The 18,026-nt window shown below is 48.6% G+C and overlaps 1 protein-coding gene across 4 annotated transcripts in view; it reads left to right on the forward strand.

Moving 5' to 3' along the window:
* The window catches only part of LOC120383792 (butyrophilin subfamily 1 member A1-like), a 71,593-nt gene that overhangs the window by 14,432 nt on the left and 39,135 nt on the right, over window positions 1-18,026 (forward strand). For all 4 annotated transcript variants that reach the window (XM_039502046.1, XM_039502047.1, XM_039502049.1 and 1 more), the window contains 4 exons: window positions 2,948-3,064; window positions 4,674-5,021; window positions 15,522-15,638; window positions 17,247-17,594. In XM_039502046.1, coding sequence (XP_039357980.1) covers window positions 2,948-3,064; window positions 4,674-5,021; window positions 15,522-15,638; window positions 17,247-17,594 — 930 coding nt within the window. The remainder of the gene's footprint in view (window positions 1-2,947; window positions 3,065-4,673; window positions 5,022-15,521; window positions 15,639-17,246; window positions 17,595-18,026) is intronic.

The following is an 18,026-nucleotide window of genomic DNA, read 5'->3' on the forward strand; positions in this document are numbered from 1 at the left end:
TGGATTGAGAACTGGTTAAAAGACAGGGAACAAAGGGTAGGAATTAATGGTAAATTCTCAGAATGGAGAGGGGTAACTAGTGGTGTTCCCCAAGTGTCAGTCCTAGGACCAATCCTGTTCAATTTATTCATAAATGATCTGGAGAAAGGGGTAAACAGTGAGGTGGCAAAGTTTGCAGATGATACTAAACTGCTCAAGATAGTTAAGACCAAAGCAGATTGTGAAGAACTTCAAAAAGATCTCACAAAACTAAGTGATTGGGCAACAAAATGGCAAATGAAATTGAATGTGGATAAATGTACAGTAATGCATATTGGAAAAAATAACCCCAACTATACATACAATATGATGGGGGCAAATTTAGCTACAACGAGTCAGGAAAAAGATCTTGGAGTCATCGTGGATAGTTCTCTGAAGATGTCCACGCAGTGTACAGAAGCGATCAAAAAAGCAAACAGAATGTTAGGAATCATTAAAAGGGGAATGAGAATAAGACTGAGAATATAGTATTGCCCTTATATAAATCCATGGTATGCCCACATCTCGAATACTGTGTACAGATGTGGTCTCCTCAGCTCAAACAGATATTCTAGCACTAGAAAAGGTTCAGAAAAGGGCAACTAAAATGATTAGGGGTTTGGAGAGGGTCCCATACGAGGAAAGATTAAAGAGGCTAGGACTCTTCAGCTTGGAAAAGAGAAGACTAAGGGGTTTTATGATAGAGTTATATAAAATCATGAGTCATGTTGCGAAAGTGGATAAGGAAAAGTTATTTACTTATTCCCATAATACAAGAACTAGGGGTCACCAAATGAAATTAATAGGCAGCAGGTTTAAAACAACTAGGTTCTTCTTCACGCAGCACACAGTCAACTTGTGGAACTCCTTACCTGAGGAGGTTGTGAAGGCTAGGACTATAACAGTGTTTAAAAGGGAACTGGATAAATTCATGGTGGCTAAGTCCATAAATGGCTATTAGCCAGGATGGGTAAAAATGGTGTCCCTAGCCTCTGTTTGTCAGAGGATGGAGATGGATGGCAGGAGAGAGATCACTTGATCATTGCCTGTTAGGTCCAGTCCCTCTGGGGCACCTGGCATTGGCTCCTGTCGGTAGACAGATACTGGGCTAGATGGACCTTTGGTCTAACCCAGTACGGCCGTTCTTATGTTCTGTTCAATGTTGATATCAATCGTCTGCATGCGTGTGTTACCTCTGCGTGGTGCCCCAGCTCTGCGCAGATAGCTGAACCAGCAGACCCCGAGAGAACCCCCAATGACACAGACTCTAGTAAGGTACGAAAGCACGTCGGCCAGGTTTATTGTCGAAGAGAAACACAGTCTTCAGCTCCCAGGCAAACGAAGTCTAAGGTGCTGCTAAGGTGCTGCTAGCCAGTACATATGTGCTCCCTGGCAATGGACTCAGCTCAGTCAGTGACGGGACTTTCCACTGCTCCCTAGGCTGGACAAAGACATCCACTCTGGGGTGCATTTTTATACACAGGTACAAACAAGTTACACGTCACTCCTGACGTATTGAGGTGCAACCCCTCTATGTAGCAAGGTGCCGCCTCTCATCTTGTACATGTTGGTTCGAACAAAACAACTCTATCCATCATATTACCCTTTTGCCCCTGTCATTGGGATGGGTCAGCCTGTTCCTTGTTATCCATGTGGAGTGTACAAGTACGCGACTGGTCTGATATCTAGTGTTCAGGACCTTTCAGGTACGTCTCTTTTTGTAGCGTCAGCCCTTTCCTTGCCAGCTTCTGTGAGCAGGGCCTGCCTCTGGCTCACAGCTTAACTTTGCTTTATATTAGTAAAGTCTTGACCATTACTTTAGTTCAGGCCTTAGGCCTCATACTGGGCCTCTGACAAGGGTTTATATTTCAGGGCCTCCTCTTACTACATACATTTGCCCACTTTTTGTCTTTTTAAGGGGAGGATGTTTACCCATCATCCCGGAAAAGCATAATGCATGGACTGAAGATAACCCAGTGGGCTAAACACTGTTATGTGGTTACCTTATTTTACCATTCATACACGCATGCCCCATGGAGGGTCCAGCTTAGCTCACTCTCTCCCTGTCCCTTTTTTCTCTCTCAATCCCAAGTGAGTTCCTGTGTCTCTGTCAGCCCAGTCCCTTAACACAGAGACCTGGCACCTTCTCCGTTTGTGCTCCAGCTCTGGGCTATGGCTCCTCTTCCCTGTAGAGAGGTGGGGGGAAGAAACTTGGTGTAGGAGTTGATGCTCATTCATTGAGGCTTCCCATTGTCCTTTCAAAATCCTTCATTGATATGGGTTGATTCCAGCCCAGACAGTCCGAGTGGCTCTACATCTCAGACACCTAGCCTGTTCGGCCATGTCCCAGCGAGAGAATCAATTCTTTCCCCCAAAGCAGCAGTGATGCCAGGGGGATCGGTACAGAATCCTACAGATTGTTCATAAAAATGTTTCAGTAAAATTCCCGACCTGTCACATCTTCATGGAGAAAACACAGTGTACTAAAGGGCTCTTTAATACAGTGGAGAAAGGCATAAAAAGAACCAATGGCTGCAAGTTAAAACTGGATAAATTCTAATTAGAATTAAGGCACAGAATTGTAACCGTGAGGGTGATTAATCACTGGAACAAACTACCCAGGGAAGTGGTGAATTGTCCATCTCTTGCTCTCTTCAGACAAAGACTTGGTGACTTTCTGGAAGATGCTTCAGTCAAACACAAGTTTGGGCTCAGTACGGGGGTAAATGGGTGGGAGTCTTTGGCCTGTGGCACATATAGACAAGATGATCTAATGGTCCCCTCTGAACTTAGTCTATGAATATTGGGAAGTGCACTAATGTAAACATAACTGATCCATGGACCAGGGCTATGAAAGTCAAACAACCGTGGTACTGTCACTGCATCCCACTCACTCGCTGTGTGGTTTGTTATGTCTCCTGTTCCCTAGAACAAGCTACGATGACAGGGAAGGTTCCCTTGTTCTCCCCCGGCTCCACTGTGAGGTCCGCTCTGCCCGGCTACGTCGCTCTCTTCCTCGCTCTACAGGTTCACGGACTGGTATCAGGTAGGAGCTCCAGCCTCCTCGCTGGGTTTGCTGCTGTTGCTATTGCTGGTCATCACCGTCCACCTCGCATCACTGCCTTGTCTTGTAAACCATGTCTGCTCAACTGCCCACAACCAGCAACATGGAGAAATCACAGGGTACACCTGGGTCCCCAGGAACATGGTTATTGTCATACACCATCATGTCAGGCCTAGACAATACATCCATCCTACTGCTCTGGCTGATTTCTGGCAGCTTCTAAAACACAGAACACAGTGAGCACCACTACAGGGTTCGCAAACTGTTTAAAAGGACACTACCAATTCCTATACACTGCACTGACTGACCATATATGTCACAAATCAGACTCTTCAGCCACGAAGGAGTCCTGAATCCTAGGCTCTCCAGTTTAGACGTAACAACCCACAAGTCATTTATGCTGCACTAGGCACATCTGACTAGGGCTCAGAGCTAGACCTCATCTCACAGTGACGATGTGAGGATATTTGCTGGCTTCTTCATTCTGTGCCTTAAGTGAAGCCCTGATAGTGACCACTCCACCGCCAGGGCTGGCTCCACAGCTACTTGAGCATTTTGGTTCCCCCCTGCTGTGGTTTCCATCCTGTTAATTTAACCAGCTCTCTCTGTCTCTCCTGATGCTGAGTCTCTTCACTGAGACCCCCACATCCTGGGCAGTTCCACAGTGACCAGTTCTCTGTTTCCTGCACTTTTCCATCTGCCTCCTCCCCCTCTCCATTATCTGACCCCTGACTTTACCTTTAAAGCCATTGCCTGCGTAGTGATGGTCTGTTTTCATATCTTTACACCTTGTCCGCCTTTACACCACCCCTCCTGCAGCTAACGAGGCCCCTGTGCTGGAGCAGCATGAAAAGGCCCTGGTGTATCAGAGAACCAGGCCCCAGAGTGTCCATGAGAAGTTAGAGGTTTATTCAGAGATAGTAGGGACAGTGTATGACACTCACATGTGAACTCTGTGTGACAGATACTGCAGCCACATGCAGCATTTTGGGGACTATCAAATTCACTTTATGCATGTTCTGTTTATTTGTGTCCCCTTTATCAATGGTATCTATACACGTTATATGTATCTTTGTGGGCTCAGGATTGTAATCTATGCCATGGGGGAGGGTTAGCCCATCTCCTTCAGAATTTGCCAACCATGGAGGGTAATTACTTGAGGGACAGGTAACAGCTCCAGAGAAGTACCACCCCTAGGGAGAGTTGCATAAACTGGGTTAGACCAGGTCCCAGAAGCCCAAGAGAACAAAGATGTTTGGTATAAAAGCTGGATTTGAACTGACTGGAGGCCCGAGATCTTGGGCTGCAAAGTGACAGGACCTGTTAACCAAGAGGACAAACCCTTAGAGAAAGGTTTGAAAGACTTTGGAACCTACCAGAGAGTCCCATGTGCCAGATGAGAATTTTTTGGGATAAGTGTAATGTGTGTTCAAACCTTTGATTGGTTTATGCTCTGTCAAGCTTTTGTCTTTAAATGGTCTTTCACTTCTAACCCAGGGTGCTCTCTTACTGTGGGTCTTACTGCTGAATTAATGTCAAACCCCAGCCCCCATGCCAATTAAATTTCCTTTTTTCACCGTACATTTCACAGCACAGTTCACAGTGACTGGACCTGACCATCCAATCACTGCCTCCCTAGGGGGGGAGGCCGTCCTGCCCTGCCACCTCTCCCCCAGGATGAGCGCTGAGAACATGGAGGTGAGATGGTTCCGATCCAAGTACTCGCCAGTTGTGCACCTGTACCATGATGGGCAGGATCAGTATGGAGAGCAGATGCCGGAATATCGAGGAAGAACTGAGCTCTTGAAAGACGACATCACCACTGGGAGAGTTTCCCTGAGAATACGTGATATCCGACCCTCCGATGATGGACAGTACCGGTGTTTTTTTCAGTCCAGTGTCTCTTACAAAGAAGCTTTATTGGAACTGCAGGTGGCAGGTCAGTAACTTGTTCTGCCGTTTTAATGTCTTCAACAGGGTAATAAGTGGAGTCAGAAATTTCATTGTGAGATTACACAATTCTTTTCATTATAATGGGTCAGCAGTTCTGCTCTGGATAAGGTTGATTCTAGTTTGCTGTTTAATATCCGTTTTTTATAAGTTCTCTAAAACCCAGATGCATACTCAGATTGCCTTGAAAATTGCTGTGACGCATTGGTCTCTGGGGTGGGGCTGGTGGCCCAAATTTGAGGGCATTGGAGCAAAGGGTTAATGAGACACACTAACACCCTTACACAGTCAAGTGACATTAACATGTTGTGGGTATTACAATTATATTGTGCACACAGGGGGAAACAATGGATGATCCTCCCCAAACTGATGCCATCAGCTGGGATTGATCTCTGCTCGTGTCTGGCCCCTTCAGGGTAACAGTGGTTGATACACAAGACCCTGTAGTCCAGAGCCTGGTCTAAGAGTTGCATAATTGAGAAATTCCCCACTCCCAGAAAAGGTAGAGGCAGTAAGGCTGACCCCTGAAGTTGCTGTCAGAGAGACCAGCAAGGGGACACAGGTGCAGCTAGTTCTGTAACAAGGACATGAGTTTAGGCCAGGTGTAGTGAACATCTGGCTCTACATTCAAACACTGAGCCTACTCCACACAAACCACCCTGACTTGCAAAATGTTATCGCCTCGTCACCCTGGCCCTGTGGGTGTGGATTTCTTCTGGGACATTGCCTTCACTTACCCCTCACCAAGCGCTGGTGATCACTGGCATATCTGACACAAGGCTGCTGACAGTCTCCATGGCAAGGAGTCTGAGCCCTGCTACTGACAGAGCATGCACTGCTCAGTGCTGAAATGAGGCATGATTGATCCCTCAAGGTACACCTGCACCTCTCCTGATGTCACTGTGACAGCTCTGCCAATATGCTCCAAATAATCCCTCCTGTGGTCATTACAGCTACACCGAGCATAGTGGATGCAGCTTTAGTGCATGCAACCAGTTCCCAGTGGTTATTGCCAGCTCCAAAGGGGCAGAGTTAAGGTTGTTTGGGTATTTACCTTCCCAATGAATTTCCTAGTTTTAGAGGTCTGAGTATTGCTGAATTCAGCGTTCTGGAAGTGCACGAAATAATACAGAGTTAAGGTTGTCTGGAGGTATCTAAGGCTACATCTACACTACTGCCGGGATCGACAGAGTGGAGATCGATGCACCCGCAGTCGATTTAGCGGGTCTAGTGAAGACATATCAAATCGACCGCAGATCACTCACCAGTCAACCCATGTACTCTACCCCCAATGAGAAGAGTAAGGTAAGTCAATGGGAGACTGAATAATAATAAGTATTATTCATGTAGTTGGAGTTGCATACCTGAGGTCGACTTACTGCGATAGTATAGACCTACCCTAAGTTTTTTGTCAGTGAATGGACATGAGGAGGGATTACAGGAAGGTGCCACTGTTTGTGTTGTGTTTCACTGATTTGAATTGCAGCATGTATCTGCCTGCACTGCAGCTGCATTCCCTGTGTTCAGTGTAGCAGTACTAACCAGTGGAGAGAGTAGGGAACAGGGTCTCAGAGCAGTCACTGTGCTATGGAGAGCAGGAGATAATATCACCAGGCAGCCTGAACTCTGTGCTAAAAAGATTTTGTCACTGAATTTTCTAGTGTTTTTTTAAACAAAAAGGGAAATGTTTGTTGTAGGAGTTAGTGGCCATTTAGGTGGTTGTAGTCATGGGTGGTGGGTATAATAGGCATGGGAATGGTACGCCTTCCTTGCTGCCCACCTGCTGCTGGATGCCTGTGCTGCAGGGGCCCTGCCACTGCCTCACCACCACCACCCCTCCAGAAGTCCCCGCTGTTCACGGCGTCCCTCGTCGGGGGCGGGGGAGGGTCGAGGGAACACAGCCGGCCCGCGGCGGGCGGCGGGGGCGGGGGGGAGCTTGGTCATGAGCTGCCTGGTGCTGGGGGGGGGGCTGGTGGCTTGGGGTGGGGGGAAGGGTCTTGGCTTGGCGCTCGGGTGGCTGGCAGCTCGGCCCAGCACTGGGGCTGGCCTACCGCTCGGGGGCCCAGCTCTTCAGCCCAACACTTGTGCTCAGGGGCCCGTGGCTCGGCCCTGTGTTGGAGCCATCCCAGCTTGGCTGGGGCAGGGAGGCCGGCTGCTCAGGCCAGCACTGGGGCTGGTTGCCCCGTGGTTGGTCAGTGCCCCTCCCGCTGTGCACTCTGACAGCGCAGTGGGGATAATGGTCGTGCTCTGCAATGTTTGCAGTGGGTAGCTGGTAACCGGGCTGGTGAAAGAAATCTCATGCCAGGTCCCTGCCCCAACAGCTTGATAGTTTTATTATACAGCGGCTAATTTAAGCGTGTGAGAGGAAACTGGTGTATCTGTCTCCTTCTCCACCCCTCCCCCCACAACATGTAGCTCCCCTCTGCCCTGCGTTTCTGGGTGCCCACATCACAGGCAGCAGCTGACTGGTGGGCCAGACATTACCTCGGTTATGTAGCCTGAGCTGTGCTCCTCTCCCCAGCTACCATGCTGAGCTGGGCCCCCCCGCCCTGGTCCAGCCAGACTTACCCAGCCATGTTGCAGGCCCACCCAATCCAACTCCCCGTCCCACACACAGGGGAGATGTGTATTTTAACTATTCATTTCCTGCATTTTAGGTGTTTACATTTTCATCACATTCAGCCTCCCACCCCACTTCCCCGTGATCACAGATTACATGAAGGGGTTAGACACCCCGAGAGTGCCAGGGTCTCCCAGATCCCAGGCCATACGGGCGCCAAAAAAAAGGAGTTCAGAGCCCTGCAGAAGGGTAGGGCTCCCCCAGATCCCAGCATGGGAAAGGGGAGAATTTGGGGCTAACAGGACTCCCTGCCTCGAAACCACAACTGTTACACTACCCCTCACCATATCAAATCCCTCCCATCCAGTGATGAGCTGCCAAAATCTTAACAACCGGTTCCCTATAAAAAGTTCTGATTTAAGGGGGGGAGCAGGGGAGGGGCCAGGGTAGAGGGAGACATACTCATGGGGCCAGGGGCCCCTGCAGGGCCTGGGGCAAATTGCCCCACTTGCCCACCCCGCCCCCAGCAGCCTTAGAGCTTGCAACCTCCTCCCCCCTTACCTTGCTGGCAGCTCAAAGCAGCAGGACGACTCTGCCCAGCTGATGCTGGCGGCTGGCTATGCTGCAGCTGGAGGGAAGCGGGGGAAGGGCTGGGGGAGCCTCAGCCTCCCCAGCTAGGAATCCTGGGAGCAACAGGATGGTCCGGCCCGCGGACCGGAGTTCTTTGCCCACCCCCTGGCCCTTTAACAACCGGTTCTCCACAGAGGTCTAATTTTAGCAACTGGTTCTTGGGAACCTGTGGGAACCGGCTCCAGCTCACCACTGCTCCCATCCCACTCCTTCCCCTTACCTGAGGAGGCCCCAACCCTTCTTTCCCTCCCTACTAGAGGCCTGTCCTGTAGTAGATGACTTCTGGGTACCCTTCTGGCTCTGTCAATCTGTTTCTTCACTTCAGCAGGTGGGTATTGTAGTTTTAAGAATGCTTGATAGAGATCCTGTAGGTGTTTGTTTCTGTCTGAGGGATTGGAGCAAATGTGGTTGTATCTTAGGGTACGTCTACACTACGGGACTATTCCGAATTTGCATAAACCAGTTTTGTAAAACAGATTGTATAAAATTGAGTGCGCGCGGCCACACTAAACACACTAAATCGGTGGTGTGCGTCCACGGTCCGAGGCTAGCATCGACTTCTGGAGCGTTGCACTGTGGGTAGCTATTCCGTAGCTATCCCATAGTTCCCGCAGCCTCCCCCGCCCCTTGGAATTTCCGGGTTGAGATCCCAGTGCCGAGCTATGCCCTGACCCACCGCGGACACTGTGTTTGACCCTAGAAGCATTTGGAGCTCAGCCAAGAATGCAATGCAAATACTTTTCGGAGACTGCAGGAACTGTGGGATAGCTTGAGTCCTCCAGTCCATGAGCGTCCATTTGATTCTTTGGCTTTCCGTTACGTTTGTCACGCAGCAGTGCGCTGAGCCCCTGCTATGGCGTCTGTCTGGAGATTTTTTAAAAATGATTTTGAATTTCATCTTCTGTAACGGAGCGCTGATAGAACAGATTTGCCTGCCCTTACAGCGATCACATCCGCATGGTCCATGCGGGAGCTCTTTCTTTATTTTGATTTTTAACTGCATCGCCACACGTGCTGATCTGAGCTCCACGCTAGGCAAACAGGAAATATTCAAAAGTTCGCGGGGCTTTTCCTGTCTACCTGGCCACTGCATCCGAGTTCAGATTGCTGTCCAGAGCGGTCAGTGGTGCACTGTGGGATACCGCCCGGAGGCCAATACCATCGATCTGCGGCCACACTAACCCTAATCCGATATGGTAATTCCGATACTAGCGCTACTCCTCTCCTTAGGGAGGAGTACAGAAACCGGTTTAAAGAGCCCTTTATACCGATATAAAGGGCCTCTCAGTGTGGATGGGTGTGGCGTTAAATCGGTTTTACGCTCCTAAAACCGGTTTAAACGCCTAGTGTAGACCAGGCCTTAGAGTTTAGCTGTAGACAATGGATCGAGTGGTGTGCTCTGGATGAAAGCTGGAGGCATGTAGGTAAGCCAGAAGGGTACCAAGAAGTCACCTACAGGCCCAACAAAGAAAGTAATAGAACGCCACTAGCCATCAACTACAGCCCCCAACTAAAATTTCTTTAGCACATCATCAAGGATCTACAACCTATCCTGAAAGACAATCCCTCACTCTCGCAGACCTTGGGAACGGCCAGTCCTCCCTTACAGACAGCCCCCCAACCTGAAGCAAATACCAGCAACTATACACCACACAACAAAAATACTAATCCAGGAACAATACCCTGCAACAAACCCCAGTGCCAACTCTGTCCACATATCTATTCAAGGGACACCATCATAGGACCCAACCACATCAGCCACACCATCGGGGGTTGTTCACCTGCACCTCTACCAATGTGATATATGCCATCATGTGCCAGCAATGCCCCTCTGCCATGTACATTGGCCAAACCAGACAGTCTCTACGCAAAAGAATAAATGGACACATTCCGTAGCTATCCCATAGTTCCCGCAGCCTCCCCTGCCCCTTGGAATTTCCGGGTTGAGATCCCAGTGCCTGATGGGGCAAAAATCATTGTCACGGGTGGTTCTGGGTAAATGTCGTCAGTCACTCACGTGATTCACAAGATTTCAGCCCTTTAGCTCAGCGCCCAGGGACTCTTCCGCTCCAGCTTCCTGCGATTACAGCAGTGACGGGACCCTGCTGCATTCAGCACCAGCCCGGAGCCCCCAGAGACGTTACTGACATTCAGATTTGGCCATTAAACTAGGGGGGGGGGGACTTTCTCCGGGGGCTGGAAACGGCCCCTGCGGCAGCCCTGGGCTCTGCCGACAGCAGCTCCGGAGCCCGCAGCTGAGCGGGGAGACCCGGGGGAAGGGCGGGGGCCGGGCAGGAAAGTGACTCTGCACCACCGGCCCCTCCTCGCCCCAGCTCTGCTCCCGGGGGGTGCGAGTCCCAGAGCTGCTGCCCGCCGTGAACCCCTCCCCGCCCCGAAGGCCTGCAGGAGCCGAGCCGGGCAGTGCCTGGGTCACATTCAGTCCGCTCCGATCCCCCCCACCTCCACCCCATTGATCAGCTGTTGATTCCCATCCTGTTGACACTCAACTTAGTGACTCCGGATTTCAGCCCCCTCCCCATTCTGCCTCCACCCAGGGCGGTGGCATGAGGGGGGGGGTGGGAACTGGCTGGTGCTTTTTGCTGCTGCTGCTTTATTTCCCCAGCCGGGCAGGGCTGTGGCGGGCGGTGCTGGGGGGGAATTACTGAGAACCCAGCGATCCCTGGGGGGCAGGATCAGCAGCTGGGGGGGGCACTGACCCCCCCTACACTGGCTCACCCAGCAAACTGCCCCTGCCAGGCCCTCCCCGCCAGCTCCGGGCCCTGCGGGGGCTGGGTGGGCCGGGTACTTTCACAGGAATTTGCTCCGCCCCAACCAGCCCAGGACAGGGACCCTTACTTTCAGTTCCCCTTACTTTCAGTTTGAAGCATGTGGAAGGCCTAGGCAGGGGGATTCGGGCCCCGTCAATTCAGCTACAAATGTAACACAAATAAGGATGAGGGGTCGAGTCTCAAACCCTCCAGCTCCGTGACCCATGTGCGGAACTGGGGCTGCAGCCTCGGTAAGTGACATGGGGAACAGGGCTGGATTTAGGGGCACGTAACCGAGGCGACTGCCTGGGTGCCAGGCTGGGGGGGCGGGGGCGCTGGGCTCGGGGGCTGTGTTTGTTGTTAGTGATAAAAGGAAAAATCAAATGTTTGAAGTAAAATGTTTCAGGTTTTCCTTCTGTGGTTCATTTGTCACTAACCTCTGTTGTCAGATGCTACTGGTGTGGTGCTCTACAAGGGGGAACTATACAAAAATGAGGGGGTTAGTTAAACAAAAGTTAAAAGGTACAGTGACTAAAGTGAAATCCCTGCAAGTTGCATGGGCCCTTTTTAAAGACACCATAATAGGGGCCCAACTTCAATGTATACCCCAAATTAAGAAACACAGTAAAAGAACTAAAAAAGAGCCACCGTGGCTTAACAACCATGTAAAAGAAGCAGTGAGAGATAAAAAGACTTCCTTTAAAAAGTGGAAGTCAAATCCTAGTGAAGCAAATAGAAAGGAGCACAGACACTGCCAACTTAAGTGCAAGAGTGTAATAAGAAAAGCCAAAGAGGAGTTTGAAGAACGGCTAGCCAAAAACTCCAAAGATAATAACAAAATGTTTTTTAAGTACATCAGAAGCAGGAAGCCTTCTAAACAACCAGTGGGACCCCTTGACGATCAAAATACAAAAGGAGCGCTTAAAGACGATAAAGTCATTGCGGAGAAACTAAATGGATTCTTTGCTTCAGTCTTCATGGCTGAGGATGTTAGGGAGATTCCCAAACCTGAACTGGCTTTTGTAGGTGACAAATCTGAGGAACTGTCACAGATTGAAGTGTCACTAGAGGAGGTTTTGGAATTAATTGATAAACTCAACATTAACAAGTCACCAGGACCAGATGGCATTCACCCAAGAGTTCTGAAAGAACTCAAATGTGAAGTTGTGGATCTATTAACTAAAGTTTGTAACCTGTCCTTTAAATCGGCTTTGGTACCCAATGACTGGAAGTTAGCTAATGTGATGCCAATATTTAAAAAGGGCTCTAGAGGTGATCCTGGCAACTACAGACCGGTAAGTCTAACGTCGGTACCGGGAAAATTACTTGAAACAATAGTTAAGAATAAAATTGTCAGACACATAGAAAAACATAAACTGTTGAGCAGTAGTCAACATGGTTTCTGTAAAGGGAAATCATGTCTTACTAATCTATTAGATTTCTTTGAAGGGGTCAACAAACATGTTGACAAGGGGATCCGTGGACATAGTGTACTTAGATTTCCAGAAAGCCTTTGACAAGGTCCTCACCAAAGGCTCTTACGTAAATTAAGCTGTCATGGGATAAAAGGGAACGTCCTTTCATGGATTGAGAACTGGTTAAAAGACAGGGAACAAAGGGTAGGAATTAATGGTAAATTCTCAGAATGGAGAGGGGTAACTAGTGGTGTTCCCCAAGTGTCAGTCCTAGGACCAATCCTGTTCAATTTATTCATAAATGATCTGGAGAAAGGGGTAAACAGTGAGGTGGCAAAGTTTGCAGATGATACTAAACTGCTCAAGATAGTTAAGACCAAAGCAGATTGTGAAGAACTTCAAAAAGATCTCACAAAACTAAGTGATTGGGCAACAAAATGGCAAATGAAATTGAATGTGGATAAATGTACAGTAATGCATATTGGAAAAAATAACCCCAACTATACATACAATATGATGGGGGCAAATTTAGCTACAACGAGTCAGGAAAAAGATCTTGGAGTCATCGTGGATAGTTCTCTGAAGATGTCCACGCAGTGTACAGAAGCGATCAAAAAAGCAAACAGAATGTTAGGAATCATTAAAAGGGGAATGAGAATAAGACTGAGAATATAGTATTGCCCTTATATAAATCCATGGTATGCCCACATCTCGAATACTGTGTACAGATGTGGTCTCCTCAGCTCAAAAAAGATATTCTAGCACTAGAAAAGGTTCAGAAAAGGGCAACTAAAATGATTAGGGGTTTGGAGAGGGTCCCATACGAGGAAAGATTAAAGAGGCTAGGACTCTTCAGCTTGGAAAAGAGAAGACTAAGGGGGGGATATGATAGAGGTATATAAAATCATGAGTCATGTTGCGAAAGTGGATAAGGAAAAGTTATTTACTTATTCCCATAATACAAGAACTAGGGGTCACCAAATGAAATTAATAGGCAGCAGGTTTAAAACAACTAGGTTCTTCTTCACGCAGCACACAGTCAACTTGTGGAACTCCTTACCTGAGGAGGTTGTGAAGGCTAGGACTATAACAGTGTTTAAAAGGGAACTGGATAAATTCATGGTGGCTAAGTCCATAAATGGCTATTAGCCAGGATGGGTAAAAATGGTGTCCCTAGCCTCTGTTTGTCAGAGGATGGAGATGGATGGCAGGAGAGAGATCACTTGATCATTGCCTGTTAGGTCCAGTCCCTCTGGGGCACCTGGCATTGGCTCCTGTCGGTAGACAGATACTGGGCTAGATGGACCTTTGGTCTAACCCAGTACGGCCGTTCTTATGTTCTGTTCAATGTTGATATCAATCGTCTGCATGCGTGTGTTACCTCTGCGTGGTGCCCCAGCTCTGCGCAGATAGCTGAACCAGCAGACCCCGAGAGAACCCCCAATGACACAGACTCTAGTAAGGTACGAAAGCACGTCGGCCAGGTTTATTGTCGAAGAGAAACACAGTCTTCAGCTCCCAGGCAAACGAAGTCTAAGGTGCTGCTAAGGTGCTGCTAGCCAGTACATATGTGCTCCTGGCAATGGACTCAGCTCAGTCAGTGACGGGACTTTCCACTGCTCCCTAGGCTGGACAAAGACATCCACTCTGGGGTGCATTTTTATACACAGGTACAAACAAGTTACACGTCACTCCTGACGTATTGAGGTGCAACCCCTCTATGTAGCAAGGTGCCGCCTCTCATCTTGTACATGTTGGTTCGAACAAAACAACTCTATCCATCATATTACCCTTTTGCCCCTGTCATTGGGATGGGTCAGCCTGTTCCTTGTTATCCATGTGGAGTGTACAAGTACGCGACTGGTCTGATATCTAGTGTTCAGGACCTTTCAGGTACGTCTCTTTTTGTAGCGTCAGCCCTTTCCTTGCCAGCTTCTGTGAGCAGGGCCTGCCTCTGGCTCACAGCTTAACTTTGCTTTATATTAGTAAAGTCTTGACCATTACTTTAGTTCAGGCCTTAGGCCTCATACTGGGCCTCTGACAAGGGTTTATATTTCAGGGCCTCCTCTTACTACATACATTTGCCCACTTTTTGTCTTTTTAAGGGGAGGATGTTTACCCATCATCCCGGAAAAGCATAATGCATGGACTGAAGATAACCCAGTGGGCTAAACACTGTTATGTGGTTACCTTATTTTACCATTCATACACGCATGCCCCATGGAGGGTCCAGCTTAGCTCACTCTCTCCCTGTCCCTTTTTTCTCTCTCAATCCCAAGTGAGTTCCTGTGTCTCTGTCAGCCCAGTCCCTTAACACAGAGACCTGGCACCTTCTCCGTTTGTGCTCCAGCTCTGGGCTATGGCTCCTCTTCCCTGTAGAGAGGTGGGGGGAAGAAACTTGGTGTAGGAGTTGATGCTCATTCATTGAGGCTTCCCATTGTCCTTTCAAAATCCTTCATTGATATGGGTTGATTCCAGCCCAGACAGTCCGAGTGGCTCTACATCTCAGACACCTAGCCTGTTCGGCCATGTCCCAGCGAGAGAATCAATTCTTTCCCCCAAAGCAGCAGTGATGCCAGGGGGATCGGTACAGAATCCTACAGATTGTTCATAAAAATGTTTCAGTAAAATTCCCGACCTGTCACATCTTCATGGAGAAAACACAGTGTACTAAAGGGCTCTTTAATACAGTGGAGAAAGGCATAAAAAGAACCAATGGCTGCAAGTTAAAACTGGATAAATTCTAATTAGAATTAAGGCACAGAATTGTAACCGTGAGGGTGATTAATCACTGGAACAAACTACCCAGGGAAGTGGTGAATTGTCCATCTCTTGCTCTCTTCAGACAAAGACTTGGTGACTTTCTGGAAGATGCTTCAGTCAAACACAAGTTTGGGCTCAGTACGGGGGTAAATGGGTGGGAGTCTTTGGCCTGTGGCACATATAGACAAGATGATCTAATGGTCCCCTCTGAACTTAGTCTATGAATATTGGGAAGTGCACTAATGTAAACATAACTGATCCATGGACCAGGGCTATGAAAGTCAGACAACCGTGGTACTGTCACTGCATCCCACTCACTCGCTGTGTGGTTTGTTATGTCTCCTGTTCCCTAGAACAAGCTACGATGACAGGGAAGGTTCCCTTGTTCTCCCCCGGCTCCACTGTGAGGTCCGCTCTGCCCGGCTACGTCGCTCTCTTCCTCGCTCTACAGGTTCACGGACTGGTATCAGGTAGGAGCTCCAGCCTCCTCGCTGGGTTTGCTGCTGTTGCTATTGCTGGTCATCACCGCCCACCTCGCATCACTGCCTTGTCTTGTAAACCATGTCTGCTCAACTGCCCACAACCAGCAACATGGAGAAATCACAGGGTACACCTGGGTCCCCAGGAACATGGTTATTGTCATACACCATCATGTCCGGCCTAGACAATACATCCATCCTACTGCTCTGGCTGATTTCTGGCAGCTTCTAAAACACAGAACACAGTGAGCACCACTACAGGGTTCGCAAACTGTTTAAAAGGACACTACCAATTCCTATACACTGCACTGACTGACCATATATGTCACAAATCAGACTCTTCAGCCACGAAGGAGTCCTGAATCCTAGGCTCTCCAGTTTAGACGTAACAACCCACAAGTCATTTATGCTGCACTAGGCACATCTGACTAGGGCTCAGAGCTAGACCTCATCTCACAGTGACGATGTGAGGATATTTGCTGGCTTCTTCATTCTGTGCCTTAAGTGAAGCCCTGATAGTGACCACTCCACCGCCAGGGCTGGCTCCACAGCTACTTGAGCATTTTGGTTCCCCCCTGCTGTGGTTTCCATCCTGTTAATTTAACCAGCTCTCTCGGTCTCTCCTGATGCTGAGTCTCTTCACTGAGACCCCCACATCCTGGGCAGTTCCACAGTGACCAGTTCTCTGTTTCCTGCACTTTTCCATCTGCCTCCTCCCCCTCTCCATTATCTGACCCCTGACTTTACCTTTAAAGCCATTGCCTGCGTAGTGATGGTCTGTTTTCATATCTTTACACCTTGTCCGCCTTTACACCACCCCTCCTGCAGCTAACGAGGCCCCTGTGCTGGAGCAGCATGAAAAGGCCCTGGTGTATCAGAGAACCAGGCCCCAGAGTGTCCATGAGAAGTTAGAGGTTTATTCAGAGATAGTAGGGACAGTGTATGACACTCACATGTGAACTCTGTGTGACAGATACTGCAGCCACATGCAGCATTTTGGGGACTATCAAATTCACTTTATGCATGTTCTGTTTATTTGTGTCCCCTTTATCAATGGTATCTATACACGTTATATGTATCTTTGTGGGCTCAGGATTGTAATCTATGCCATGGGGGAGGGTTAGCCCATCTCCTTCAGAATTTGCCAACCATGGAGGGTAATTACTTGAGGGACAGGTAACAGCTCCAGAGAAGTACCACCCTAGGGAGAGTTGCATAAACTGGGTTAGACCAGGTCCCAGAAGCCCAAGAGAACAAAGATGTTTGGTATAAAAGCTGGATTTGAACTGACTGGAGGCCCGAGATCTTGGGCTGCAAAGTGACAGGACCTGTTAACCAAGAGGACAAACCCTTAGAGAAAGGTTTGAAAGACTTTGGAACCTACCAGAGAGTCCCATGTGCCAGATGAGAATTTTTTGGGATAAGTGTAATGTGTGTTCAAACCTTTGATTGGTTTATGCTCTGTCAAGCTTTTGTCTTTAAATGGTCTTTCACTTCTAACCCAGGGTGCTCTCTTACTGTGGGTCTTACTGCTGAATTAATGTCAAACCCCAGCCCCCATGCCAATTAAATTTCCTTTTTTCACCGTACATTTCACAGCACAGTTCACAGTGACTGGACCTGACCATCCAATCACTGCCTCCCTAGGGGGGGAGGCCGTCCTGCCCTGCCACCTCTCCCCCAGGATGAGCGCTGAGAACATGGAGGTGAGATGGTTCCGATCCAAGTACTCGCCAGTTGTGCACCTGTACCATGATGGGCAGGATCAGTATGGAGAGCAGATGCCGGAATATCGAGGAAGAACTGAGCTCTTGAAAGACGACATCACCACTGGGAGAGTTTCCCTGAGAATACGTGATATCCGACCCTCCGATGATGGACAGTACCGGTGTTTTTTTCAGTCCAGTGTCTCTTACAAAGAAGCTTTATTGGAACTGCAGGTGGCAGGTCAGTAACTTGTTCTGCCGCTTTAATGTCTTCAACAGGGTAATAAGTGGAGTCAGAAATTTCATTGTGAGATTACACAATTCTTTTCATTATAATGGGTCAGCAGTTCTGCTCTGGATAAGGTTGATTCTAGTTTGCTGTTTAATATCCGTTTTTTATAAGTTCTCTAAAACCCAGATGCATACTCAGATTGCCTTGAAAATTGCTGTGACGCATTGGTCTCTGGGGTGGGGCTGGTGGCCCAAATTTGAGGGCATTGGAGCAAAGGGTTAATGAGACACACTAACACCCTTACACAGTCAAGTGACATTAACATGTTGTGGGTATTACAATTATATTGTGCACACAGGGGGAAACAATGGATGATCCTCCCCAAACTGATGCCATCAGCTGGGATTGATCTCTGCTCGTGTCTGGCCCCTTCAGGGTAAC

Source organism: Mauremys reevesii, linkage group 15, assembly GCF_016161935.1.
Source record: "Mauremys reevesii isolate NIE-2019 linkage group 15, ASM1616193v1, whole genome shotgun sequence".
Taxonomy (NCBI): domain Eukaryota; kingdom Metazoa; phylum Chordata; order Testudines; family Geoemydidae; genus Mauremys; species Mauremys reevesii.